Source organism: Fusarium phalaenopsidis (assembly GCF_050370095.1).
Source record: "Fusarium phalaenopsidis strain FUZ10S chromosome Unknown contig_32276, whole genome shotgun sequence".
Taxonomy (NCBI): Eukaryota; Fungi; Ascomycota; class Sordariomycetes; order Hypocreales; family Nectriaceae; genus Fusarium; species Fusarium phalaenopsidis.
This window is the reverse complement of record NW_028145418.1, coordinates 114,718-141,746: the sequence shown is the minus strand read 5'-3', so window position 1 is coordinate 141,746 and position 27,029 is coordinate 114,718. Positions and strand designations below refer to the sequence as shown.

The 27,029-nt window shown below is 44.1% G+C and overlaps 9 protein-coding genes across 9 annotated transcripts; 4 read left to right on the top strand and 5 right to left on the bottom strand.

The window, feature by feature from the left end:
* Positions 1-59: 59 nt before the first annotated feature.
* Positions 60-1,034, bottom strand: LRP88_00336 (uncharacterized protein; the record flags this gene model as incomplete). The annotated part of the gene is made up of 1 exon (XM_083237052.1): positions 60-1,034. The coding sequence occupies one exon, from the start codon at positions 1,032-1,034 to the stop codon at positions 60-62; it is 975 nt and encodes a 324-aa protein (XP_083106943.1).
* A 1,254-nt stretch (positions 1,035-2,288) lies between these two features.
* On the top strand, positions 2,289-4,080 carry LRP88_00335 (uncharacterized protein; the record flags this gene model as incomplete). The annotated part of the gene is made up of 6 exons (XM_083237051.1): positions 2,289-2,403; positions 2,458-2,778; positions 2,831-2,894; positions 2,955-3,297; positions 3,351-3,835; positions 3,894-4,080. 6 exons carry the CDS (start codon positions 2,289-2,291, stop codon positions 4,078-4,080), a joined length of 1,515 nt encoding a protein of 504 aa, XP_083106942.1.
* Positions 4,081-5,279: 1,199 nt separating this feature from the next.
* LRP88_00334 (DUF1479 domain-containing protein) lies at positions 5,280-7,839 on the top strand (the record flags this gene model as incomplete). The annotated part of the gene is made up of 9 exons (XM_083237050.1): positions 5,280-5,606; positions 5,668-5,865; positions 5,916-6,030; positions 6,087-6,244; positions 6,293-6,428; positions 6,476-6,712; positions 6,767-6,873; positions 6,925-7,138; positions 7,574-7,839. The coding sequence occupies 9 exons, from the start codon at positions 5,280-5,282 to the stop codon at positions 7,837-7,839; spliced, it is 1,758 nt and encodes a 585-aa protein (XP_083106941.1).
* Positions 7,840-10,687: 2,848 nt separating this feature from the next.
* LRP88_00333 (fungal fruit body lectin) lies at positions 10,688-11,122 on the top strand (the record flags this gene model as incomplete). The annotated part of the gene is made up of 1 exon (XM_083237049.1): positions 10,688-11,122. The coding sequence occupies one exon, from the start codon at positions 10,688-10,690 to the stop codon at positions 11,120-11,122; it is 435 nt and encodes a 144-aa protein (XP_083106940.1).
* A 267-nt stretch (positions 11,123-11,389) lies between these two features.
* Positions 11,390-12,164, bottom strand: LRP88_00332 (uncharacterized protein; the record flags this gene model as incomplete). Its single annotated transcript, XM_083237048.1, has 4 exons — positions 11,390-11,500; positions 11,550-11,901; positions 11,959-12,084; positions 12,133-12,164. 4 exons carry the CDS (start codon positions 12,162-12,164, stop codon positions 11,390-11,392), a joined length of 621 nt encoding a protein of 206 aa, XP_083106939.1.
* A 1,687-nt stretch (positions 12,165-13,851) lies between these two features.
* Positions 13,852-14,742, bottom strand: LRP88_00331 (SDR family oxidoreductase; the record flags this gene model as incomplete). The annotated part of the gene is made up of 1 exon (XM_083237047.1): positions 13,852-14,742. The coding sequence occupies one exon, from the start codon at positions 14,740-14,742 to the stop codon at positions 13,852-13,854; it is 891 nt and encodes a 296-aa protein (XP_083106938.1).
* Positions 14,743-15,925: 1,183 nt separating this feature from the next.
* On the top strand, positions 15,926-16,933 carry LRP88_00330 (glycosyl hydrolase; the record flags this gene model as incomplete). The annotated part of the gene is made up of 1 exon (XM_083237046.1): positions 15,926-16,933. The coding sequence occupies one exon, from the start codon at positions 15,926-15,928 to the stop codon at positions 16,931-16,933; it is 1,008 nt and encodes a 335-aa protein (XP_083106937.1).
* Positions 16,934-18,134: 1,201 nt separating this feature from the next.
* LRP88_00329 (amidase signature domain-containing protein) lies at positions 18,135-19,956 on the bottom strand (the record flags this gene model as incomplete). Its single annotated transcript, XM_083237045.1, has 5 exons — positions 18,135-18,530; positions 18,580-19,081; positions 19,134-19,201; positions 19,349-19,630; positions 19,690-19,956. 5 exons carry the CDS (start codon positions 19,954-19,956, stop codon positions 18,135-18,137), a joined length of 1,515 nt encoding a protein of 504 aa, XP_083106936.1.
* A 450-nt stretch (positions 19,957-20,406) lies between these two features.
* Positions 20,407-21,371, bottom strand: LRP88_00328 (acyl-CoA N-acyltransferase; the record flags this gene model as incomplete). Its single annotated transcript, XM_083237044.1, has 3 exons — positions 20,407-20,739; positions 21,153-21,204; positions 21,310-21,371. 3 exons carry the CDS (start codon positions 21,369-21,371, stop codon positions 20,407-20,409), a joined length of 447 nt encoding a protein of 148 aa, XP_083106935.1.
* Between the last annotated feature and the right edge of the window lie 5,658 nt (positions 21,372-27,029).

The window sequence follows — 27,029 nt, the reverse complement described above, 5'->3', positions numbered from 1 at the left end:
AAGGTAAGAGGCCTCTCTGCGAGAGCAACCCACTTGAGGATCAGGGAACTGGTCTGACGCTAATCGCTTTCGATCTGGTGCAGCATCCTGGCAAAGATTGGATGTAAGCCTTTCGGCAAGGCTCGTATCGTGTCTAGGATCTCGACGCACGTCTTGTTCCTGAATAGTTCATCAATGACAAAGCTAACCCACAGAAAAATCCCTTCGGCGCGTTTCAAGAGTGACTTCTCAACCCGGGAGCGGATGTTATTAAACCCTTGTATTCTCGCCAGCGGCTCCAGACTAGACGAGATAAGTCTCTTGACGTCTTCGTTCACCTTTTCCTCGTTGTCTGGATCGACCTTGATGCCAGGGAACGCATCCAACCCATCAATGTCACGGCCTATCAGCGCCAATCTGAGCCCGGCACTGTCGTTGCTCCGACCCTGCAATTTGCAATAGTCGTAGAGTTTTGCTACCAGTTGGTGAGACGAGTGGCACTCGTCGACTCCATCGATGATGCAGAAGATTTTTGAGAGTCCCGGCTGCGCAAAGAGTTTCTCTAGAACAGTCCACAGGCATTCAAAACTTGACAGAGAAAACTGGACCTTTTCGGGACTGTCGAAATATTGCAGAGCCTGCCGAACCTCGGGCCCGTCACGGCTGAACTCGAGGATCTGATAGATCAAGCTGCGCAGCACGTTGATGATGTTGTTATGCCTCTCATCCTGAAACCGGCAGAAGTAGAACAATAGGCGATCTTGCGTCCCTTCGCAAAGCTTCTCGACCTCCTCGTTGAGGAACAGTGACAAAACGGTTTTCCCTCTGCCAGGGCCGCCCGATATCCAGAGAAGTCGCGACTCCCCAGCGAGCCAAGCTTGATAGTGGGAGTTTTCCATGATCCATTCGCAAGTTCCTGGCGTTCTTTGACCTTTCGAGCCGATGAGGGTCGCTCGGTCAATCTTTGGGTCGCTGACGAAGAGAGTATTGCGACATTGGTTGATCTTGTCTCGGGTGGTTACTGTGTGTACAGAGTCGTTAGCGGACCAGGTCATATTGTTGCAGGAGCTCTTACAGTACTGAACGCCCCCGATGGTACAGTCTTTTAAGTTCCCAGCCAGAGTAATTCCTCCATTCGTTGCGGAAATGTTGTGAACAGTGTGGATTTTACAGCCTTGTATTCGCAAATGCATCAGTCGAAGTAGGTCGGGCTACGAGCGAGGGAGACTCAGGCCGCTCAATGGCAGCGCATCAATGGTGATTAATTTTTCTGTCGGAGTTTGGCTGTCCCATTCTTGCGTGAAAACTCCCTGACCATTCCCATAGCCATTCTCGCTGACCCTTGTCCTATACAACCGACCACTGAACGAAACCCAAGCTCAATATCGAGTTCCTCTAAAAGAAATAGGATCCCTGGCATCCACAATAGGGCCGAAGGAGTTCGCCCCGTCAAACATGATGGCGTATCATGATCCTTCAAATTGTCATGGTGGTCGAGATGATGTGGAAGAGTGAAGCGGAACCGCCCAAAACGGAATCACCGAGGGGTCTTCCGGACTGACCGAATATCAGCCTTCGGACATGGTTAACCTCTGGTCAAGAAACCATGGTGGTCTGGACTTCAATGATATGTCCACTATTCGAGAGTCAAATTAATTCATTGAGTAACAGGACTTTTCGGGAACGTGTGCTACCAGGATCCAGCGTTGCCGAGTACAAAACATGCAACTCTTGTTGAGTGAGTCTGGAAGGCTTCACATATAAACTGGATAGCTACGTCGTCCAACTGTTCGTAATGATAGGGGCCACGATACGAACTTCCGTAAAATAATCTTAAGAGGTTTGCAGTATCAGATTCCCTTAGATGACACCAAGTGAGGCATATCTGGGGACTACCTTGCCACTCCTGCCCCCTTTCCCTGTTGCGGAGCCAACCTCCTGTGACATCGCGCCTCTTGAACTGTCTTGCTCCCCAACTTTTCCCCATACTCCAACTTTTTCATGGATGCCCCAGCTCGACTAGAGGGTGGCCACCGGGCTTGACTCGTGATAACTCATTCACTAGCTTAGCATCTAACTTAGACTGGTTTCTCCATCTGGGGAAGAGGCTTCCCCAGGTTGGGGGAATTAATCGAGCAGGAGGATCAAATGTCACCCTCAAAGTTTTCAGCTCTCTATATAAAGAGTGACGGATCGCTCCTCGGCAGGATCAGTCATTTCTCTCTAGTACCAACCTCCATTCTACCCAAATCAAGTCTTCTCATTTTTCTCCCTACTTCCTCACTGTTGTCCCTCTTACCGACTCCACTATGGGGATTTTCCGCAAAGCTTCTCTATCTCGGCCGGAAGGCGAGGCAGGCAAGACATGGCCAGCCATTGCCATGGGCTTTTTCGTTGCCTTTGGTGGAGTCCTCTTTGGCTACGGTATGATGATGTTCCTGTTATGGAGTGTGTCAAAAGGCCTGACTGGTGTTACAGATACCGGAACGATCTCGGGCATCCTCGCTATGCCTTACTGGCAGCGTCTTTTCAGCACCGGCTACGTCGATCCCAACGGTGAGCCCAACATCACGACCGCACAAGAGTCCACAATCGTCTCTATCCTTTCGGCCGGTACCTTCTTCGGTGCTCTTAGCACGGCCCTGTTCAGCGATTACCTCGGCCGACGACCCGGTCTTATAATTGCCTGCTGGATCTTCAACCTTGGGGTTGTTCTCCAGACCATCGCCACGGCTATCCCGATGTTTAGCGCTGGTCGATTCTTTGCAGGTTTTGGGGTCGGTCTCGTCTCGGCAACGAGTATGCCTCCTGCTACGATAATGTTCCGTTCTAGTTACTGATTGATTACTAGTCCCTCTGTATCAATCCGAAACAGCGCCGAAATGGATTCGAGGTGCCATCGTTGGAGCTTACCAGTGAGCCATCACGATTGGCCTCTTGCTAGCTGCGGTCGTGAACAATGCGACTGGTATGAGAAACGATACAGGATCCTATCGCATCCCAGTCGCCGTTCAATTCGCTTGGTCGCTTGTTCTCTTCTTTGGCATGCTCGTCCTTCCAGAAACACCTCGATTTCTTATCAAGAAGAACCAACCTGAAAAGGCCGCACTCTGGCTTGGCCGAATCCGCCGTCTCCCTTCTGATCACCCCGCCGCCCAAGCGGAACTGGCAGAGATCCAGGCTAGCCATGAGTACGAAAAGAGCCTTGGGCAGGTGTCTTATCTGGATTGCTTCCGTCTACCTCTACTGAAGCGCCAGCTCACGGGCATGGCCATCCAGGCTCTGCAGCAGCTCAGCGGTGTGAACTTTGTTTTTTATGTAGGTGAAGCCATTCCCATCTGAGAGAGACGTTCTTACTAACTAACAATTAGTACGGAACCAAATACTTCCAGAACTCTGGCATTTCGAACGGCTTCATCATCTCCATGGTTACATCCGCGATCAATGTTGCCTCGACAGTCCCCGGAATGTACGCCATCGATCGTTGGGGCCGCCGACCTCTTCTCCTATGGGGAGCTATTGGGATGTGCGTTTCTCAGCTGATTGTTGCTGTCTGTGGAACTGTATCAACTGGCCAAAATGCCTCAACCGGCGAGATCTTTGTGAAGAACATGGCCGGGCAGAAGGCTTCTGTCGCCTTTGTCTGCATCTACATCTTCTTCTTTGCTTCCACTTGGGGCCCGTTACCTTGGGTCGTGAACGGCGAGATCTTCCCCTTGACAGCTCGTGCCAAGGGAATCAGCATGTCTGTCGCCACGAATTGGCTTTTAAACTGGGCCATCGCTTTCTCGACGCCGTACCTTGTTAACTACGGCGAGGGCTACGCAAACTTGCAGTCCAAGATTTTCTTCGTCTGGTTTGGAGCTTGTTTCCTTTGCATCTTCTTCGTGTACTTTTTTGTTTACGAGACAAAGGGTCTTTCGCTGGAAGAAGTGGAGCTTTTTGTACGACGAAGTTTCTGTTGCAAGCAAGTCAGTCCACTGGAAGCCTTCCGCTACAATGGTGCAGATTCAAGGCGGCCAGGTCGATGGAGAGAAGGTCATGGGTACTGGGGAGCTGAGCGCCTCTCATCATGAGGGCAAATCTTCGGAGAGCGCTTGATGGCCACGAGTCAAGGGCCAAGTCTGTTTAGGATGTGGTCCTATCAGCCTCTGTGTGCCTCTATCTTGGGCTGCCGGCTTATGTAGCATTGAGAAGAATATCAAGCGCGTAGATGGCAAACCTTGGATACGCCTTCTCTAATTTTAGCCCAAAATTGACAAGTTCATACAATAATACTGGTTTTGGGACGTTGCTTCTCTCAGGTCTCTCATATGACCTCGCCAATCGCTCTCTGTCACAGCTTTCCGCGCTCAACACGTGAAAGAGCAGCAATACATGAGTAGCATAACGGTTTTAAAGGGGAAACGTCGACGCCTTGAATTGACTTTGAAAGACCATACATTACGATTAAATCTATATGTGATTGGACGTCGAAGTTTATGCAGATTTTTGTACAATGAACGTCGGTCTTGTTCACAGTCCTACCCATTCTTCACAATGTCCATGTATTACAAGGGTTGGGGCGACAAAGTGACGTCAAGCCATGAAACCAGCACTCATCAACCTGAAGCCCTTGGATAGAATTAGTCGTGTACATTCGTACGTGCTGAGGATCCGCCAACGATTAATGGGTATGATACTTTTCCAAGGACGTCGAGTACTAACGATCCGCCATGTCCCATCATGACTCCATTCCCCAACATGAGACGGGCCTGGACCTGCTCTAATCGGAAACTCCGCATACTCCTGGGCGTTGTGTCGGTCCTTTACCGGTCCTTCCTCATGTCATGACTTGGTGCCATCAAATCAAGCGTATCCGTTCATGAAGCGACAAGTCTGGTTCCAGGAACGCCAGGATGGGGATCAGTCCAGATTATCTCGGGGCCCGCACAGATGGAGGAAGTAATGGGGAGGACCGTCTTCTGCGCCACATGAATCCTGAGACCTCGGATATGCTTCTTGAGAGTTTCATTACTTCATTTTGGCGATCAACTGAAATATCGCATTAGAAACAGATTGGTTTTACTAGTTCGGGTGGCACAGCGGCTTTCCCGTGTAAAGCGGGAGCTCCGGAATTACTGATTTGGGTAATACCGCGCTAGCACTACCTCAAACTTCCATCTCGGCTACTTCAGCCAACTTGCTGTCTATAAGCAGTGTTGTTAATTATAAAAGCAACATGGAAGGAAACTCTTCATCGAGAATGAGCAAACACCCGCATCCCTATACGCCAGTGACCTAGACGACGAAGCGACGCCATGACACTCCTTACAAGCAGATCCGTGGCATCAAAGTGCCTCAAGTGCCCAACATTTCTTGCTGGGAAATGTGCAGGAGCCATGGCCACTAAGCGGCGCATGGCAACTGATGCTGTTCCATTCAGTAGAAAGGATAAGAAAGAGGGTGACATATCGTCTGTTTTCACCTCCTTCTCTGGTCGAAAAGCCGAACCCCTACCCGAACAATTCCGAGACCTCAAGGCGAACCTCACCGCTGGATTTGAAGAGCAAATCCAGAAATCATGGGATGATCTGGTAGAGGTTCTCAAAGTTCGAACTGAAGAAGTCGCGAAAAAGCGCGAATCTGTACGTTGTGAAAGATGATGCATTTTCCCAGGATGGTATGTCGTTGTGCTAACTCGAACAGATCATTCCTCAGATTCAATTCTCCGACATTCAGACTAGCAATGTCTCCTCGGCCAGCATTGGTGCTGTCCGACGAACTGGTGTTGCTGTTATCAGGGGCGTTGTGCCCAAGAACACGACAGAGGCACTCCTCAGCGACGTCCGCCAGTATTTTTCCAAGCATTCATTCAAGGGTTTCCCGTCAGATGCCGACCAAAAGGTCAGTGATGCTTTACCTCCGTGACATATCGCACTTTTAACACGAACCAGGTCGTTTACGAGTCGTACTGGAGTCCATCCCAGGTCAAGGCGAGGTCGCATCCAAGCATGCTGGCCACACAATCGTGGATGAATCGGTTTTACCACGCCGATGCGGATCAGAAAAGTTAGTAGTCTTGTTCTGATATCTTCGCCCGCAGAAGCTAACTCGGCTGATGATAGTTGACCTTAGCACTCCTCTTTCCTATTGCGATCGAGTCCAGATTCGTCCTCCTGGTGATAAACAATTTGCGCTTTCGCCACACGTTGATGGTGGAGGCGTGGAACGATGGGAGGACAAGGCTTACAACCATGTTTATCGCAAAATATTCCAAGGAAAGGTAAGATAAAGCTCTTCACTAATGAAACATATCATTAACCGTGAAAAGTGGCAAGAGTATGACCCGTGGGATCTCACCGGTCGACTCGACGCCAATATGAACATGTATGATGGCCCAGGAGGTTGCTCTGTGTTCCGCACGTTCCAAAGCTGGCTTGGGCTGTCTCGACATGGACCTAATGAAGGTGAGTTGACAAACCTCTATACGCCGAATAATGGCTGATCAAATCAGGAACTCTGGTTGTTCACCCCATCTTGCAGCCATCGACGGCATATTGGATGCTCCGCCCGTTCTTCAAGCCCACTCAAAAGGGTTCACTCAACGGGTGGAAGTTCTCACTTGACGACGACGATGGAAATGTCTTTCTTCACGGCGCGAATCCTGGAACCGCGCAAGAGCATAACCCTGACCATCACCCCCATCTACTGTTGAGTGAAACCATGATACCTTATCCAACTGTGGAGCCCGGTGACACTGGTAAGTTCCCATGAGGTCGAAACAACATCATGCTAACATCTTCAGTGTTCTGGAGCGCCGACACTATCCACGGCACGGAGAGCGAGAACACAGGAAACGTCGACGCCTGCGTCTTCTACATTCCATCGGTCCCACTAACAGCTAGCAACGCAGTAAGATGCTTGAGCCTTGTTCGAGAAGAACTTCGAGCTAACGTCGCGCAGCAATACGTCGCGCAGCAGCGGGATGCCTTCCTGAAGGGAGTCCCTCCGCCTGACTTCCCTGGTGGCGGCGGAGAGTCTGAGTTTGCGGATAGGGGAAGCACTAAAGATATTTTGAGTGACTCTGGCAGGCTTGCAATGGGATTGAGCCCTTTGAACACATCGGGGGCGACCAAAGGGAAGGAGGGCCTCGTGCCTGAGGTGAACAAGATCTTGGGTTACTGAGAGAGTAATCATGCAACAAGGCGGTTTTGGTATACCTCTTAGGTGACATGGATACGGCATGTTGAAAGGCTGAAAAGCAGTCCTCAAGATGTTCGGGTGCTTGGACTCATTCCTTCGTTGCGCCGCATAATCCCATGACGGTTTCAATATCACATAGTGGGTGACTATTCGAGGGAATACGGGCTTGAACTATTCCTCATTTTAAACTGTAAACCTCGCATTATCCGCTGTCGCTACTTGTTTACTTCGATCCTACAGGGTAAAAAGCAATGAAGCCGGCGAGAGTACGGGGAGTCACAAAGTCAGTTCCCGCACAAGCTAATTAGCTTTTTCTAAAACTCTCAAGTGTAGTCGTAAAAGGCTGGCGCGCGCTACTCCAACATTTTCCACTTCGCGATTGCATCATCTCTCGTTCACCATATCTCAGCCATCTCCTGCGCCATGAATGGCGAACTACCTTTCTTGGAATTTTCCGAGTTCATCGCCGGAGGCATCAATGCCGGAGAATACGTCGATTTCGACGACAGGGCTGATATCAGGTTCGAATTAAATGGCAAAAAGATCACACTCTCTGTCTTTGCCAGCTCTCTTGAGGGAGAGAACAGAGGCGAAAATGAGGAAGGGCACTTTGAGGACCAATTCATTCTTGGCTTGGCCGAGGCTGCTGATATTGCGATGGACGATATGGACTAATATGCGCTTCTCGTCGATGACATAGCCATGTCCATCATGGAGATTGGAGCCGTTCCTTTTGCGAAGATCGCGCCGCCCTTGACGGTTCCCTACTTTCCTCCCACAGACCTACATTCTACCCTCTACCCGAAAGAATTCGACTTTCGCCTACAGACTATAGACGGGAAAGTAGTCATCTTTCACATCTCACCAAAGGAGGCGGCGTATGTTCGTAAAGAATACGTGCCAGATCCAAATTTCACCTACGAGCCCCCAGCCTGCCTCTCACTTCCCAGGTACTCATCAAAAGATATCATGATCGAAGAGGAATACCTTGGGGGTGTTTTTTTTAGCACCGCGAAAGCGCAAATTGTGTCCCAAATTCTATTTTGCAAGGCTTTTGCAAGTGGGGTCAATCACTCCGACCTTGACAAGGAGGTTGAGATCCATCACAAGATACACCAAGCTTGCATCAAAGCTGGAATCCAGATACGGATTCCAGAGCTCAGGGGGTTTATAGTACATGCCGACTCGGGGGCCGTAATTGGATTCTTACGCGACTTTGTTGAGCCAGGACCCTATGGAGGCACACTCAGTGAGATACGTCTAAATAGCGTGCCGAAGAAGTTGAGGCCGAAATGGCTGCTTCAGATAAGTGAGACCATGGGGTTTTTACACAGCTTCGGTCTCTTCTAGGATGACAGCAAGGCAGAGAATGTGGTGATTGATCCGAACAATGACGCTTGGCTCATTGACTTGGCGGGTGGATGGACGAATGGGTGGGTTGACAAGAAGGTCACTGGTACGATGGAGGGTGAAAACCAGGCATTACGGAGGGTGACGACGTACCTGGGCTTTGCAAATTAAATATCCCTGCTCTGACAAGGAAATCTCTATGTCTGCTTATGCCTTGATAGATAGCTTGCTAAACGTATACCTTCTTTCTTTTCCTCTGCCGCTAGGTGAGGGTAGTCATATAGACTGTTGTTTAATGAAATCATGCCGCTTGTGCACAAGGCATGGTGACATCACAACATGCAAAGCTGTATTCCGACAATATTTGGGACAAGCTCCCGTTAACGAGGCCCGTAGCTAATCCCTTCCCCTGACCAGCCCAACGTTTGGCCGGACAAAAACAGCGTTTGTACCTCAGCCCAATTTTTTTTACTAGACTTTCATCTCAGCCCTTTGCAGTACTCGTATTGCTTTTGCTTCTTTGACTTGTTCTCATGATGACCCGCCATCCCATGCAGACCCTGGCAGTAGCTTCGGCAGTCGGAGGCAGTTGCGGGGAAGTCAGACATCAACTAGACAGATCTCAGCCCATTATTCAGTATTTTATGACTACTTCTTTGTCGATCTTTGATCCAGGGGATCTGAGTCGTCAAAGAGCGCTTAGCATCGCAGCCATGTTTCATCAAATCGAATCAGATCTCCAGTCTTCAACACGCGCAGGGGCCGGAACTTGACGGTCGGTGCCGGTATGGAGAAACTGGGCTTTCGTTGGTCAACTGAGAAGCAAATTTTGCGTTGTCTTCTTCGAAAGGCATGACTCCTCAGTTGAATGCAGACCGAACTGACGCCGTGGCGTGACAACTTGTCTCGTCAAGGACACAACTTGGCAGTTCAATGTGCGGGACCGATTGGCTGAGGTGGCACGACTCATGTGGCTGACCGAGTTGAGAACTTGTGGCGAGCTGAAATATGTATGTCTTGCCCGCTGTGTTCAAAGGGCCTAGACAGCAGCTATTTGGCGAGATTGCATGCATTACCCCTCAATTGATCGTCCAATGAGTCCCTGCACTAGGTAAACTCTTGGGCGGTTACAGAAACATGGCTTAGCAAAGGATTCCCCTCCATGGACAAGTTCACGCTCTCTTACGGTATAGAGGTGACTTGATAAAGTTGCCGTCGAGGCGCTGAGGACTATTTGATGAGAGCCAAGAGAATGCGGACCACAAGGAAACTATGCGTAATTCGAACCTCATTTTTGACCAAGACTTGGATGATTCCAAGCATCAGGAACTATCGGCAGGTCAACCCCGCACGACCCTTATGTGTTGGGCTACAAAGGTGGTGCAGCCCGTGTTAATATGTCTCACCCTGGGTGAATCATTTTATGCAGCTACTCTAGGCTGGAACACAGTTCGATAGTACCGAGTTCCGCAGAACTCGGACCAGCTTCTTCATGCACACTCAAAGCGGTAAAGATTCACCCGTAGGGTGACGGGTATCAACTTCACAAGTCTAGACTAGGTAGATACTCCTTTCTTGGTAGCCACGGTAGGCATCTACTCCATCATTTCGACATGATGGACTGGTGTCTTCAAATAGACAAGACTGGATATGCTATCCGAGACAAATCGGTGACATGAAGCTCAACCCCTCAAGTGAGCGCATTTGTGCCCCCGCTGCCCAGCTTCACATACAAGGGCAACTCAGACAAAAGACCCCATGTTGCATTGCATCGCAAGACATTGACCGCCGCCTATGGTGCAGGGTCTTGTAACCAATGAGCCAGAGTATACAGACCACGCATGTGAATCGTCGTCAATGGACACGGTGATCTTGCCAAGTGGCAGAGACCATTGTTGAGACATACTTGATCCTCTCCTCTTTGCTGACGCGTCTTGAGTCCCCGTATTCGCATCTTGGGCCGTCGGGCTCGTCCTGATCTAGTCGAAAACTGATCCTCTACAACTATAAAAGACCCCGTATCCTCGACAGTTCTCTCCTTCAGATCATCACAAGCAACTTCACTACGCCTTTCACAACTACAACCACTTCTCTACTACACAAGCTTCGAGAAACACACTCAAGTTCGTCCTCCAACATCACACTCAAGACCCTTCACTAACACCTTCCCAGAATGCCTTACACTATCAAGGTCCGCGTCTACCAGACCAACACCAACGCCTACTTCCACATCGTGGAGAAGGGCTGCTGGCACTACGCCAAGGGCGCTGAGTGGAGCGAGCACAACGGCGTCCTCACCCTGACCATGGGCGACAGCGGCACCTCGGGCATGCTCCGCTTCAAGACGGAGCAGGGCAAGGAGGCCTTCTTCATCGCCATGGGTGTCCACAACTACAAGCCCTGGGTCGACACCGTCACCGGCCTCGCCGACGACGTCACCTGCGTCAAGGCCCTGCCCGAGTACTACGGCAACGCCTCCGACAGGACCCGCTCTAGGGAGTCTCAGCGTACCTCGCAGTCGATTCTCAACATTGACCGCAGGACCATTGCTACTGAGTACAAGGTTTCGCAGGGCAATGATCTTGAGCTCAACATTATCATCAACTAAGCGGTGGCGGGGAAAGGAAGACTATCTGTTGCGATTTAGGTACTTGCTTGAATCAGGACTTTTAGATTCTCCAACGATTTTGATGCTATACTTGAATGTCCCAATGATCTTGTTTTGTGAGTGATGAAGTGTGCGTATCAAGTACTTTCAGTGTCCAAAGTCCCCAAGTGTGCCCGTCCATTCTCCACAGACATCACAGGAACGGCAAAACATTGTCCTGAATAATGCTCAGCTATCAGGTAGAAATTACACGCGTGCTCAGTCTTGTCACTCCACATCAAACTGTTCGGTTTCAATCAACGGCTTCAAGGACCGTCGTCGTAGTGAGTCCCTTAGTCTGCCTGAGGGTTTATCAAGTCCTAGTGCTTTTGCAATGGCCTATTTCCAATGTTAGTTAGAAACTCCCAAGGCTGAAGCATGTTCTCACCTGGCCAAATGTCGCACTGACACTTGTCGGATCTTCCACATCACATTCAGTATAGCCGATGGCCCCAGCTCTTTCGGCAACCCGACCACCCTCAATTGAGTTATCGGGCAAGACTTCCACTCCAGGCTTGTTCTTGTATGTCCCCACGATGAGGTAAGGGGTTCCAGGACAGTGCTGAATAATCTCGGGGATCCATTTGTACTCGACCTCTTCCAGTTCAGCGCCCGACGTCGTCTTCCGTGAAAGGACAAGAAATATGCTAGTTGATTGGTAGCTTAAAACTCGAAGCCGCGTGTACTTCTCTTGGCCGGTCGTATCGTAGAGTGCCAGACGTGTCAAATGGCTATTGACTCTGCTTTGGGTTAATGGCTTGATAGGAGGTGAGTTTGAGTAGACTATGAGCACTTACTTGACTTCTACAACAAAATTCTCAAACGTCTTTGGCGTATACTCGCGCGAGGTGGCACCTCTAGGATACGCGTAGGTCTGAAGTATTGTATTCTTCATAGAATTATCATCGCCGATGACCACGATTCTAGGGTTGTATGTTAGCAACGGCGACAAGCTCCATTTGGAGACTCACTTAATAGCTCTTTTGGCATGGTACCCCCTCAAGGCGGAGGCGACTAGTCGTGTTGAGCCTCTGTTACGCTCACCAGTCGGCCTCCTTGTCGGCCTCGGTCTTGCTTGGGTTGGTGTTTGGGCATCGTCTCTTCTAGGCTCCGCCTCCACAGTGGTAGAAGTCGTCATAGTAGCAGAAGTTAGCTGCTCCGTCAGCAATATGGAAAATGTTGACCCAGGCGCCAAGAGGTCAATGTCGTCGAGAGTGATCGGAAGCCGGAAAGCCGATACTATGGATATGTCGTTCAAACTCAAGCCCGAAAGCATACTCCAAGCAGCACTCGGCGCTGTGGATGATGTAAACGAAACATCGGATTCGTTCAACTGGGTACGGTTATATACTCTAGACCTTTCAAGCGCTAGCTCAAAGTCATTCCTCGCGACGATGGAGGGACTCGTGATAGTGATGGACTGTCTCTTCTGTGATGCCGATGAGATGGAGGAGGAGGAGGAGTCAACACTTCTCACGCTCAGAAAAGACAGTCTCTTGGAGATTATGGATGATGCATCATCAAAGAATTTGACTGAGCGGCTATCAGACAAAAGATTGCCTTCGAGACGCTGTAAGCGATGTGCGAGTGCTTCATTCTGCTTCAAGACTTCGTCCACTTTGGAAAGAAGCGTGGTATGGCTGGTGCGAGCCTCCAACTCAGATTTACTGTACGGTAACTCAAGTCAGTGACATCCAATATGGTCTATGAGAATGCCGAACCTCTGCAAAACTGCCACCATCAACGATAGCGAGCTCTTTTGAGATTCGAGTCTCGGCAAGAGGCCCATGACTCTCTTCTCACTCCATGCCCATCGAAGGCGGTGCATCAACCCATCTTTCGGACAAACAATGGACTCCAGCTCCGAGATTGTCAGGACAGAATGAGTTATGACGATCGAAAGATGGTCCAACTGAATCAAAGCTTTGCGAGAGGGGTCAAGACTCTCGATTGAGTCGATGAGGGATTGCACCGACGACAGCGTCAGCTTCATCTGTTCGACTGTTTCAAGTACCGAGGCTGCGGAGCTGGGCGCCTCTGCAGCTGTTGAAACGAAATTGGACAGGACGCCATAGATCTTGCCCGCAGCGGCCACCAGGCCAACAACAGACGCGGCGATACTCAGAGGATCAGCCATGAGGTCTCTGAAGAGCGACAGAGGCCGCCAGACAAAGTGCGAGGCCAACAATCGCAGCGCGAAATGTCACGAGGGGCTGAGTCCATTTTATCGCGTTTCTGGCCAGTTATTAGCCTGGTGGCTTGGACTATTGAGGTGTCTAGTCGCCTTGAAAAAGCAAGGACAGCCAATCAACGGATGGTTCGCAGGTTGCACAGGGTGGCATTACGGCGCGACCTTGGAACACCTTGGCAATAAATGAGGTACCCCACAGGATGTTTGGAGGTTTGGAATTCATCCTACAATATCCTTCCCTCGTTCCTAGCTTTGGATCTATCCCCAGAAATAGCTGGAATCTCAGGGCTAAAGCGACCGAAATCTTAACTCAAAGATGTGGTAAAAGATACGCCCAGGACAAGAAAATGCATGTGTTGAGCTAACTAAGAATTCGAATGACACTACTGCTCATCTAAACAATATTGCGAAAGCGAAATGGATATCCTCCAAGCATTTAAACGAGTATACACCAGGGACAGAAGCTAAAGCTCCGCCGGGATAGCACCGAGTTGCTGGCTCAAGACTGCTTAATCTTTTCCAACCCACCCTTCTCTTGAATCTTCTTCTCAAGCACGTCTATACCCGCCATCTTCTTCATGGTACCATCCGTCAACCCAATGGGAAGTAGCGTGGCGAGTCGAGCTGTGCCCGCCTTACCTCCCCTCGAGACCAGGTACGGTGGTTTGCGCTGGCTAATGTCTCCGGCAACCTGATTCGCCCACGTCATTGCATCGGGCTTGACGATGCCTTTCTCTTTTCCGGACATTGTAGCCTCGATGTCTTCCTTGGCGAGGTTGTATATCGAGTCTGCAGGAAGCACAGGATGGGGTGAATTATCGTGAAAAGTTGACTTGACGCCACCAGTCAAGAGGTTGATAACACGGATGCCAAAAGGATCTAGCTCAATGCGCAGACTTTCAGTTATGCTGGTTGCAGCAGCTTTGGAAGCGCCATATGCTCCCTGGAAAGGCAATGCGCAGCCGAGAAGACTTGACCCTGAGGTGTTGTTGGCGATGATGGGGTTCCGGTCCGACTTGAGCAGTAAAGGTAAGAACGCCCGAGTGACTCGAATGATAGAAAAGACGTTGAGCTCGAACAAGTCGTGAGCCTTGTCGATGTCGATGTGGATAATGGGCGTACTGTAACCAGTGCCGGCGTTGTTGATGAGCCCATCCAGAGAGCCGCCGGTCAGTTGTTTGACGTGTTCGACGGCAGCAGCAATTGACTCTTCGGAACCAACGTCGAGTTGGATGCATTCAATGCCTGCATTCTTCACGGCCGTCAATTTTGAAAGGTTGCGCGCAGAGGCAAAGACGCGCCAGTCGCGTTTGTGCAGAGCGATGGCGAGGGCAGAGCCAAGACTGCCATCGGAGCAGCCCGTCAAGAGAATTGTGCGTTTTGTCGTCATTTTGATGTTTTTGATGTTCTTAGTGAGTTATCTACTTCTACCAAAAAAAACAGCCGCTGCCTGCCATTTTTATTCTCATCGCCATTAAAAAGTCGCCGAGCCTCAGTCCAAGTTGAAGCCTCACGATGCACCAAAAAGTTCCAAACAATCGGGAGGATTTTTAACCGGTTGCCCCCATTACTCAGCGAAAACACGGGGCTCTGGAATGTAAACTCGCTTGGCCTGGGTCCGTCGGGGCACGGTTAGACCGCTAACTGGGGGCCAAGTCCGCAAAAGCCTGCTATTGACGAGAGCTGAGACATTGATTTGAGGCTGGTGGCCAAGTCAATCAGATCGATCGCTTGCAAGGTTATTCCGAGACTCCGCTTCACGGATCAAAACCCGCTCCTGAGGATTATAAATGCTGTTAGGTACTAGGAATACTCTACAGAAACAGAATAACTATTTATTCTCGGATCATAGTATGGATCGATATTTTGTGCTTTTCTTCGATGGCGTCCGTCACGGATCGAGAAGAAATACCGCTGGACACGTTTAGAAATGAACTTCCCTCATCAATCAACGTTCTTCTTCCAACCGAGACTTTTCTCATGAAAGCACGCGCAAGATCAGTCAAAGTTATTATGCTACTAGATTCACAGCAAAGTGGCCACAAACTCAGCTCCTGTAGCCGTTCCAATGGGACCATGCCAAGACGGCAACATTCTGGGCACCGATGATGATTCCTTACCGTCTTCAAAGCCTCCAAGGAGTCCTACAACCAGCCAAACCTCAACTGGCCTGACTGACGTCTGATATTACGCCTCAAATATGCTCAAACCGCCCGAATAAGGCTAGAACCCGGCCATCGATCCCCCATGCGCTCTTAAAGACGGATTTAATGAGAATATCCTACATCACGACTTGAGCGCTTAACCTGGAGTCCCGGACCATCCCCGCAATGCAACGTCTACTCGCGGGGTAGCGTGTTTATTTGTTTTGCGCACGAATCGTATTCTATCGCCAACTCTATACTTCGGAGAAACTTCTTTGATCGGCTGTCACTTTCCAAGTCTGGAGTGATCCGCGAAAGCCGGGGTCAGGATGTTGTGGTATAAATGGCTGTAAGTAAACCGACCATCTTGATGTTATTCAGCTCACCACCACTCTCGTGCCTTCAAGTCCCCTCCCTCACTGCTTTGCTATGCATTTCTGGTCTCGTTCCAATTTGGGTGCTCTCTTGGCTCTTCTTGCAGCCAAGGGGGCATTCTCCCGAGCTCTCGTTAAAAGAGATAGCCCTGTCCTACCGGGCCTCTGGGCCGACCCTAACATTGCCGTCGTGAACAACACCTACTACCTCTACGTCACGACTGATGGCTTTGAAGGATGGAGTGGAAACGAATTCTTCTGGTGGAAATCTGAAGATCTCGTCTCTTGGACTAGAAGCGAAGAACCTTTCCTGGTCCTCGACGGCGAGAATGGCAACGTCCCTTGGGCCACCGGCAATGCCTGGGCACCTGGCTTTGCAGCTAAAGATGGAAAGTACTACTTCTATCATAGTGGCAACAACCCTTCTGTTTCAGAAGGCCACAAGAGTATTGGAGTGGCTGTCGCCGACCATCCCGAAGGACCCTTCAAGGCCCAGTCAAAGGCAATGATCCAAGGCACCAAGGATGAGGAGATTGTCAGCAATCAATCCATCGATCCCGCTGCTTTCGAAGACCCAGAGTCTGGAAAGTACTACATCTACTGGGGCAACGGCGTACCCATTGTCGCCGAGCTAGGTGACGATATGGTTTCTCTCAAGCCCAGTTGGCACAGACTCGAAGGCCTCGTCAACTTCCGAGAGGGTCTCTTTGTCAACTATCGTGACGGGACATATCACCTGACATATTCGATCGATGACACCAGGTCTGAGAACTACCGAGTCGGCTATGCTACGGCATCTAACCCTATCGGTCCCTGGACCTACCAAGGCGTAATCCTGCAGAAGGACGCCTCTCTTGGCATTCTCGGCACGGGACATAACTCGGTGCTCAACATCCCTGGAACTGACGAGTGGTACATTGCCTATCATCGCTTCCAGATCCCTGGTGGCGGTGGTTTCAAGAGGGAGACTACTATCGACAAGCTGTACATCGACGAGGATACTGGGCTGTTTCTGCCGGTGAAGCCGACCTTGGAGAGTGTTGGACCTCGAAGACTTCCTTGAGCAGGTGTACATACTTAGGCCAGAGTAGAATTATTCAGTCCTCGATACCATGCCTGTTGCATTCCTAGTATTGTCAAATCTAGCTGAGAATGGCAGAGTCATATAAACAAAGAGTTCCAATTTCTCTGCAGAAGAGACCGATCAACTGGTCTATACCAGTGCAACCTAAGACCAATCCATCAAGTGGCACTTGGGAATTTCTCCATGCCCGAAATTTGAAGGATCACACCACCAAGCGTGGCATATGCGGTTTCAGAAGACCCGAGAAGGTGTGTCAATTCTGGATGGAAATTAGAACAGGTCTTCGCCGGGGGCGTCTCACACCAAAGATGGCTTCTCTGAACTTACAGCGACGGTTCCTACGGACTCTTTGAACAAAAAACAACAGCTCTTGAACAGTCTGGGCAGCACCAAGCACGACCCTCATCCTTTCTCGGATCTGGTCGACGAGCTCCCGTTCACCCGCGTAGTTGCCTGTGTCTCTCAGAAAGTTGCAGCAGGTGGTGCAAGTCTGGGCATTCCGGGGGTTGTCGAATAGGGCATTGCAACAATCTTCGCAGAGGCTCATCTTGTACCGTGAATGAGAGTGTGAGTTTTGGAGAAGTGCGTGTGTGGTGATGGACTTGCAGTGTCTGTACTAAAGGGCGTCAAACGACTCTCTTTATAGTTATTTCTCACTCAAGGCGGATTGCAACTCCCGAGCCTGATTCCTCATTATCAGCTTGAGGCAATTAGCTGAACGCGGATTAGCATTGCAGAGCCTCACTTTTTCTGAATCTGGTCTGTTATTCGCTGCCTGGTTTCGCGTATGCAACTCTAGATGCCATCCTGCGCAGCCTGCCTCTGCCCGATGCAAGCTCCCCCCATATACCACAACCCATTCGTGGGGTGGCCATGTACTGTAGTCTTGTGATTTGAGGGAATTACATTTGAAGCCTGGTTATGTGTCATAAGGCAACATTGCACCCATCGTTTTACTCTATATTCTCACCTGCATCACTTATCTGGCCTCAAACGCCTCATGCAGAGCCTGATCTTGGACTCGGCTGCACTTACCTATAACCATAAAGTTCTAGATTAGGCTAGACAATCTTATTCCTCAGGGCTATCATGTAAGCGAGCATAAAGGGGATAATGAGCCGCATGCAAATGATGCCGTGTATTAAAAACAACTCAACATTTTAGTCTTGTCTAATATGCTCTAGTTTCTACCCAAAGCGTGTTCGATCTCCTTCAGTGCAGCAAGGACCTTCTCGTCGTACTGTCGTCGGCCAACAATTTGCAAGCTGACGGGAGCATCCTTGTACTTCTCCGGGCTGTACATGTCGTACACAAACTTGTCTTGGTCGTTCTTGGGCACGTAGCTAGTGTTCTTGAGATCCTTGGTAGGATCGACGGTGGTAACTGGGAAGACCGCGGCGGGGTAATCAAGGAGGTTCCATTGAGCCGTGTATCCCCAGTAGCGTGACTGATCGTGGGGTGTAGCGGCTCCGAATGAGGGAGGGCAGAGGATAACATCAACTTCCTGTCCGTCTTTGCCCGTGTTTGTCCAGGCACGAGCGTATGCAGCGCGGTAGTCCTCTCGCTCAGTGCAAAGCTGAGACATGTTAGCGCCGAAAGTTGGACAGTCGAAAATAGGCACCTACCTTCCAAAGCTCATGTTGAGTATGGTTCTTAACCTTCGGCTGCTCTTGGATGATGAACTTTGTCAAAGGCAGAACAGGCTCTCCACTAGCCTCCATAGTCTTGAGAGCCTCCTCGCCACCATCAGGCCAGTACAACTCAGAGATGATATCCCAGGCCTTGTCATGGAAGAGAGGCACGGCATCCCAATCCACAACTTCCATGCCTGCCTTTCGACATGCCTCAGCAACCTCGGTCAAGGCCCGGGTCATGGGGGGATGAGGCTGGACCACGCCATCCCACCACATAACAGCGACCTTGAGAGGTCTCGTAAAGGTGTATGGGGTCCATTCCTTGACCGTCAGAGAAGGGTCAATCTTCCAAGGCTTGGATGCCAGGGCAGCCTTCATGAACAGCTCGAGAGCTTCACGGTCGACTGTCATGGGGCCTGGGGTTGAGGCAATGGTCTCCTTGCCAGCCATGGGTGCTCGTCCGCCCATGACTGAGATGCGCTTGAGAGTCGGCCTAGAAAGACAAGTTAGATAAAGTGATCAGCGGTAACTTCGGGATGGCATACTTGAAACCGTAAACTCCGACATGCGCCGCAGGACAGCGGATGCTACCGCCAATATCACCACCAACACCCTAGCATCGTCAGAGAAGTTCTCAGCAGAGTAAAATTCATCTTACCAAGATACTTCCACGGATACCCAAGAGAGCGGATTCACCACCACTGCTTCCTCCAGAAGTCAGGTCGCGGTTATAGGGGTTGACCGTTCGCCCATAGATAACACTGATGGTCTCCAGATGCATGATTGTTTGTGGTTGAGTGGTTCGCGCATAAAAGACACAGCCTTCATCGTAGAGAGTGTCATAGAGGAGGTTAGACCCATGGGGCTTGCCAATCCAGGCTACAAATGATGCATTGGTGGTGACATTCTCGCCCACCATGCCATGGTGTTCCTTGGTGGAGATCGGCAGACCAAAGAGCATTCCTTTCGGCTCGGGCAAGGAATCAAGGTGCTGAGCACGGGCAATCGCCTCGTCCCACATGAGTTCCACCAGACAGTTAGTCTAAAATCGTTAGCCGATAAGATCCACTTTGTGACAAGTTGACAAGGCATAGGGCGTACAGCAGCCTGGGCCAACGCGGCTCTCCGCAAAAAAGCCCTTGTGACCTCCTCGACCTTGATCTTTCGCTCTCGCAAAAGAGAAAGCAACTCTGTGACGGAGTAGTTTTCGGTGATTTCAATCTCACGCTCGGTCAAGACGGTCTTGGGAAGACCCTGGGAGTTGAGGGGCAACTCGTCTGGGATCCCTTCCAATTTGGGGTCAACCTTGGCGAGGGACTCATCACGCTTGGCTCTCGCCGACGTAACTGTCGCTTCGTAGGCTGCCATTGTTGCTTCTGTTTCTGATTGTCAGCTGCTTATATTCAAGGTTGAGAAACGGTGATTCATACTTGAAAGAAACGCCTGAATGCTGGTAGATGCTGGTCCGTGCAGGGGTTATAACAACTTCTCCCACAACTTGATATGCTTATGAAGGAGGAAGAAACAGATATCGAGTCTTGGTTCAAGAAACAGGCGGGGTTATAAGGCCGGCCTCGGGTCCGAACGGCTAACTGATAGAGGTAAGCCGGGACCCCGCACTTCGGGGGTTCAATGACAATATGAGCGGCAAGCGTCGGTTCCGAGGCCGGTATCTGTTAGTGTAGATAAGCATCATGGGATCTTGTGTACCCATATTGGGGATTTGTGGGTGTTGCTTGCAAGGCCACCGCTAATAAGAGAGCTCTAATGCTCCCATATCCTAAACTAAAAATGTCATTATACCTGGTGCTGTTAAGACTACCTCCCATTCCCAGGCTCTGCATTTGGCTCCCTAATCATGGTAAACAGCTTAATTGCATCTCCATCATCATTACAAATCATATCCTTCTGAAACTTGAATCCCCATCGGCCGTAAATAGCCACGTTGGGAACATCGCGGCTCGACTCAAGATAACACTTCATATTCTCAGCATCGGCTTGATCCGTAACAGCCTTCATCATCTGAGCACCAACCCCCTTCCCTTGTGCCTCTGGGAGGACAACCATAATATTGAGAAAGTAGTATCCTCGGGGTTCTGTCCAGAGCTCTGATTGAGCCTTGGCCTGGGCATCTTTCCAGATGTAATATCGCTACATCGCGGATTAGCATGTTGGTATGACAAGTGAGGGGCTGTCCTGCTACCTTTACGTTGAGGCCTCCCCTGCCATAGTAAAGATTCATCCAAATTTGACCAAAGTAAAGTCGCCAGCTCTCCAACCAGTCATTCCATGTGGGAGATTGGTCTGCCGGTTGGGGACGTAGCCACATAGCTACACCAAGCACTTTGTCGCTGCCCTCTTCTTTTGCAACATGGAAAATTCCATTTCTCATGCCCCACCGCATCCTGATCCCCAGAGAAACAGAATTCCGCTCGGGGTTAAACTGGAGAGACAAACGATCAGTCAACGGCGTCACCTGAAGAGGTATGTTGGGTCCACGGCGGGCTGAGCAGCAAATGCAAGCTGTAGGGGTTGTTGAAATGCAAAGAATAACGTCCGCCTACCTTGGTGTGGTCGTATACCCATACATTGTATGGATCTCCCGCAAAAGCCTGTCTACTAGTGTGTCAACTTGCATCACGTCGAGGTGCTATGCTCGGCTTGAATTGTTTCAAACTGGGAAATTCAGGCTGGTTAAGACAGCTCGAGCTGGGTACTTACTGCACGGCTTTCACTGCGCCAGGAATATCGGCTTCGGTAAGATCGGTGACGTATATGGTCATTTTGGAGTAATTCGGCTTAAATAATACCTTATATGAGATGACTGAAGGTGAAGGTGGACAGTCGATAATCCAAGGTGGAAGAGTGTCTGCGGGGTTGATTAATCTTGTTCCGAATCAAGGCTGCACAGAATTGCCCAATGAGGTAGGTGAATCCGAGACATTCCTTTCACCCATGATAACGAGGAGAGATAAGAGCCATTTGATTTCCGCCAAGATTCTGGTGGAGATGTCTGTCTATAAGAGGGCCCGTAGAGGCCAGATAAATGAGCATCCCTATTCTTTAAGCCAAGGTATTTATAATTTTGCCCGTTGTCAGGTAACATTTCTCTCCTCGGGGGGGTTAAATTTGCAGTGCAAGTGCAAGCGCGGTTCTAAAATCACATGAGACAATTGCCAAACGCACCCTCTCCAGTTATTATAGCAAAGTAGATTAAATTTAAGGCCTAAGGATTTTAAGAAAATATTATAAATAATTAAATAACATATATAATAAGCATACGTCGCATACAAGTATGCGTCGCACTTTTCCCTCTTATACTTAACTTTTTATTTAATTAATTAATTCTTTAACTATTAAATATATTAGACCTAAATACTAAGGCTAAAACTCTTCTTATGACAATTGTATGTTTCCTAAGGGATAAACCAGTCGTGCTAGGTTTATATTAGTAGAGAGTGCTAGGCATAGTCTAAGTAATAGGTTATAAGTCACGTCTAGTAATATGCTTAAAGGTATTAAGTATAACTAAGTTATATTAATAGCTAAGGTAGCTAGTATATAAGAAGGTATAAGTGAGTATATCTATATACTAAGGTCCTTATGGATAGATTATAATAGATTATAGGCTATAGGCTATAATCTATTATAATTCTTCCTCGGATTATAGATAGATTATAGTATCTTAGTATAATCCGTCGTGATCCTATAGTGATTAGTTAGTGCGGTGGGTTAACTTCTTTTATCACGTGGGTATGAACTTATCTAGGCCGTAATATAATATCTCCCCTTTATTAGTCTTATCCTTAAGGCTATATCTATGACCTTATACTTATTATTAGTATATTCCTAACTTAGACCTATAAAAATTTCTTACTAATATATTTAATTACTTATTTCTTTTAAGAAAGCATCTAGTTATTATTAAGTTAGGTAATATTATTAATTACTTTAGTTTTTAAATTATATTATACTCTTTTTATTATTCCTAAGGTCTATACTATATAGCTTTACCTAAGAAATTTAATTACTACGGCGAGTATACCTATTAGAGCTATTCTTATAATATATTAAAGAATATATTAGGTGCTTATATATAGTCTTATTTATATTATGGGGTTTCTTTATTAATTATTTTAATAACTTATATTAGTAAAGAATTAGATTATTTAGATTTTAAGGAAGAGTATACTAAGGAGGATTTCTTTTAATTATAGCGAGAGGCTTAGGAAGCTTAAGCGAGGGTAAATAAGGTTTTAGCTTATTTAACCTATCTTTATCGCTAAAAGTATTAATTATATACTAAGGGTATAGAGATAGTTTCTTATAGTCTCTAGTCTCTAGATAAGTTAGAAGAGGCTAAGAGGGTAGAGTTAGAGGCTATAATTACTATATAGTTTATAGGTATTATAAATATTATTAATTAAAATACTATTAGTTTAGAGTTTATTTCTTTTTTTAATATTATTAATAAAAATCTTTTAAAAAGCATTATATATTAATAAGGTATTTTAAGGGTTCTTATATATTTTCTAAGTCTAAGTAATCCTTTTATTTAATAAAGTATATTATTTTATTATTAATTTTATTTATATTAAGGATAGCTTTAATAATATAATTTTTTAATTTATTAATTTTTATATTTAGTTTTTTACTTATTTTTACTTAGATAATACCTTATATTAATTTAAGTAATAAAATATAAAAAATTAAATAAAGCTTAACCTTAGGTAATAAGTCTAATTTATAATTATATTTTAAGATTTTCTTTTTAATTTTATATAATTTAATATATTTATAATTAAGTTTTTTATTTTATTATTTTATTTTAATATTTTTTATTATAAGATAAATTATATCTCTTTTTAAGAAGATTAATCCCTTAATTTATTTTTTTATTAATATAGCTTATTATTTTATTTTTAATAAATTTAAGTTTTATATATATTTCTTTATATAAGTTTTATAGCTAGTTACTAATAAGGATTACTTTAAGGTTAATAATAATATCTTATATTTATTAATATATATCTAGTATAAATCTAAAATTAATATAAGTTAATATAATTTTTATGCTTTTATTTATAGCTATATTATAAGCTAGCTATATAACTAGTAGCTTTTTAACTTAGTTAGTTTATTTATAATTAATATAGCATTAGAGGTATTATTTTAATATTTAATTTATATATTTTATTTATTTATTTATCTCCTTATAATATATAATAAAGAGTTTATAATTAATTCTTAAGTATTTTATAAGGCTCTACTAGAATTTTAAGGCGAATAATAATCCTTAATTAGTAATAATTTCAAGTAGTAGTTTATATATTTTAGTAATATAGGAATAAAAGAGGTAGGCGAATTCTTTAGCTATTATTAATTCTCTATAGGGTATAAAATAAGAAAATTTTATAAGTTTATCTATAATAATAAGAATACTATTATAAAAGTTTCTAGTAGCTAGTTCTTCTAATAGGGGTAGTTTAATAATAAAATCTATAGTAATTAAGTCTTATAGTTATTATATAACTAGGAGTAATTATAGTTTCTTATATAGTTTATAATATTATGCCTTAGTTTCTATATAAAAGTTATATTAATTAATAATAATTAAAATAATTCTTTTTATATTAAGAAAAGTAAATATTATCTTAACTTATTTTAGGGTTTTATTAATTTCTTAATATCTATATAATAAGTATTTATATATTTCATGTATAAGGTTATATTATAATTCTTATAATACTTATTATTTATTTATTTTTTTATTATTTAAGAGGCATTTATTATATTCTAGGATTTCTATAAGTAATAAATTACCTTATTTTATTATATAGGTTATTATAATAATTTATTATATAAGGTATTCTTCTTATATAAACTATAAGAGTTATTCCTTTATCTTAATTTTCCTTATATCTAGGTCAGGGTATTAGCTAATAATATTAGCTTTATTATTTTTTATTCTTTTAATATAAATAATAATATAATTAAATTCTAAGAAGTATTTAATATATTAGAGTTATTATTCGCTAAGTTTTTATATTTTTACGAAGTAAGTAATATTCTTATAGTCTATATATACCTTAATCTAATATTAGCTTCCTAAGAGATAATATCTAAATTCTTTAAAGGTATTAATAATTATAAGGAATTCTTTATTATAGATAAGGTAGTTTAATTTTATTTTATATAGTTTATAAGAGTAAAATGCGATTAGGTATAGGAGTTCTTTATTATCTTATTATTTAATCTATGCGCCTAGGGTAAAGTCTAAGGTATTAGTTTTAAGTTTAATTAATTAAGATAAGTTAAATATCTTAAGTATTAGTTCGCTTAAGATAAATTCTTTAATTTTATTAAAGGTATTCTTAGCTTTATTCCTAAATATAAAGGTTTTATCTTTTTTTATAAGTTTTATTAGTAATATAGCTATTTATCTAAAAGCTTTAAGGAATTTATAGTAATAATTAATAAATCTAAGAAAGGCTTATACTTCCTTAATATTAGTTAATTCTTTCTAGTCCTTAACTACTAAAACCTTCTTAGGGTTTATATATATCTTATTATAAGAGATAATATATATAAGGAATTTTACTTTTAAGGCATAGAATTTACTTTTCTTAGGTTTTATTAATAACTTAGCGTTTTATAATATTTATAATACCTTATAGATATATTTTATATATTTTTCTTTTATTTTAAAGAAGATAAGGATATTATCTAAGTAATATATAATAAATATATCTAGATATTCTTATAATATATTATTAATTATTTATTAAAATATAATAAGTATATTAATAAGTCTAAAGGGCATAATAAGGTACTTAAATAATTTATACTTAGTATAAAAAGTAGTTTTTATTTATATCTTTCCTTAATCTAAATAAGGTTATAGGCTCCTTTAAGGTTAAGTATTATAAAATACTTTATATTAAAAAGCTAATCCTTTAACTCGCTAATAAGAGGTAATAATATATAATTCTTAATTATAATAGTATTAAGTATTTTAAAGTTAATATAAAATTAGAGCTTTTTTTTTTTTTTAAAATAAATATAATAAGATATCTAATAGATAATTTACTTTTCTTAATATATCTTTTTATATTATATCTTTAATATATCCCTTTAATATTAATAGCTATACTTTATTAAGTAAGTAGAGTTTACTAAAATTAAGTTATTTCTTATTAATAAACTTAATTTCTAGGTTATAATATATATACTTAGGTAAGCCTATTTTAAGTTCTTTCGCGAAGAGTTTTTTATAAATATAATATTACTATAAGATATTCTTAAGTTACTTTTTTTTTTCTAAGTTATCTTATAGTTTTTTCTATAAAGCTAAGTCCTTCTTAAGTTTATAAAACTATTATATAACTTATATAATTATTCTTTATTACTATTATTTTTATTCTTTTTGCTATTTATATCTTATCCCTATAAGTAAAGAGGTATCTTATATTTACCTTTACTTAACTTCTCTAATTCTTTTAATAAAAGTTTAAGATCTTATATTATATTCTAAGTTATTATTTATTATAAAAAATATCTTATTATTAAAAGAGAATACTTAGCTAATCTTTTAGTTAAAATATAAGTTAAATTATTATAACTATAAATACCTAAGTATAAGATTATATTACTTATTTAATATAATATTAAATAAAATACCTTAATTTTTTTTTTTAATAAAAACTTTAAGGTAATTAATCTTATTATTAATAACGTAGTTGATAAGTATGTGCACCAGACAAGTAAGTGCACCACTTGAATTTCTACCTTAAAAGGCAATTTTAAATAAATTCTTAAAAATTCAAACTAGGCTTAAAATAGCTAGGTTTAAAAAGTCAGGCTTATTGCATAATATATAACCTATGGTAATTTTTTTAGATTTTTATAAAAATTCTTACTAAGCTAGTATAATAATAACCTATTTATACTGTGTAATTTGCTATTTCTATATAAAAGAAAATTTTTAAAAATCTATAAAAATTATTTCTAAGCATTATATATAGTTAAATAGCTAGAAATATTTTTTTAATAATTTTAATAATTAAATCGCTAGTTTTAGAAATATAAGATTTCCATATTTTTAATTACACAGTATGCTAGTGCATATACTTGTTTAGTGCACATGCTTATTATATACGTTAATATTATTATTATAATTAAAAGGGATTTCTTTTAGGTTAATAACTAAGTAAAGTATTTATTTATATCTTTATAATAGCTTAATATACATAATAAGCGAGTAAAACAAACAAGCGAGTAAAATAAAAATCCCTTAACTAATATTATTTTTATTTAATTAATTAATTCCTAATCACCTAGTATATCATAGTCAAATAAAGAAGCTAATATCCTTCTTGCTCTTTAAGCCCTTTAAAATAACCTAAAATTATCTCTCTAATGCGCCATAAAGATCTATAAAG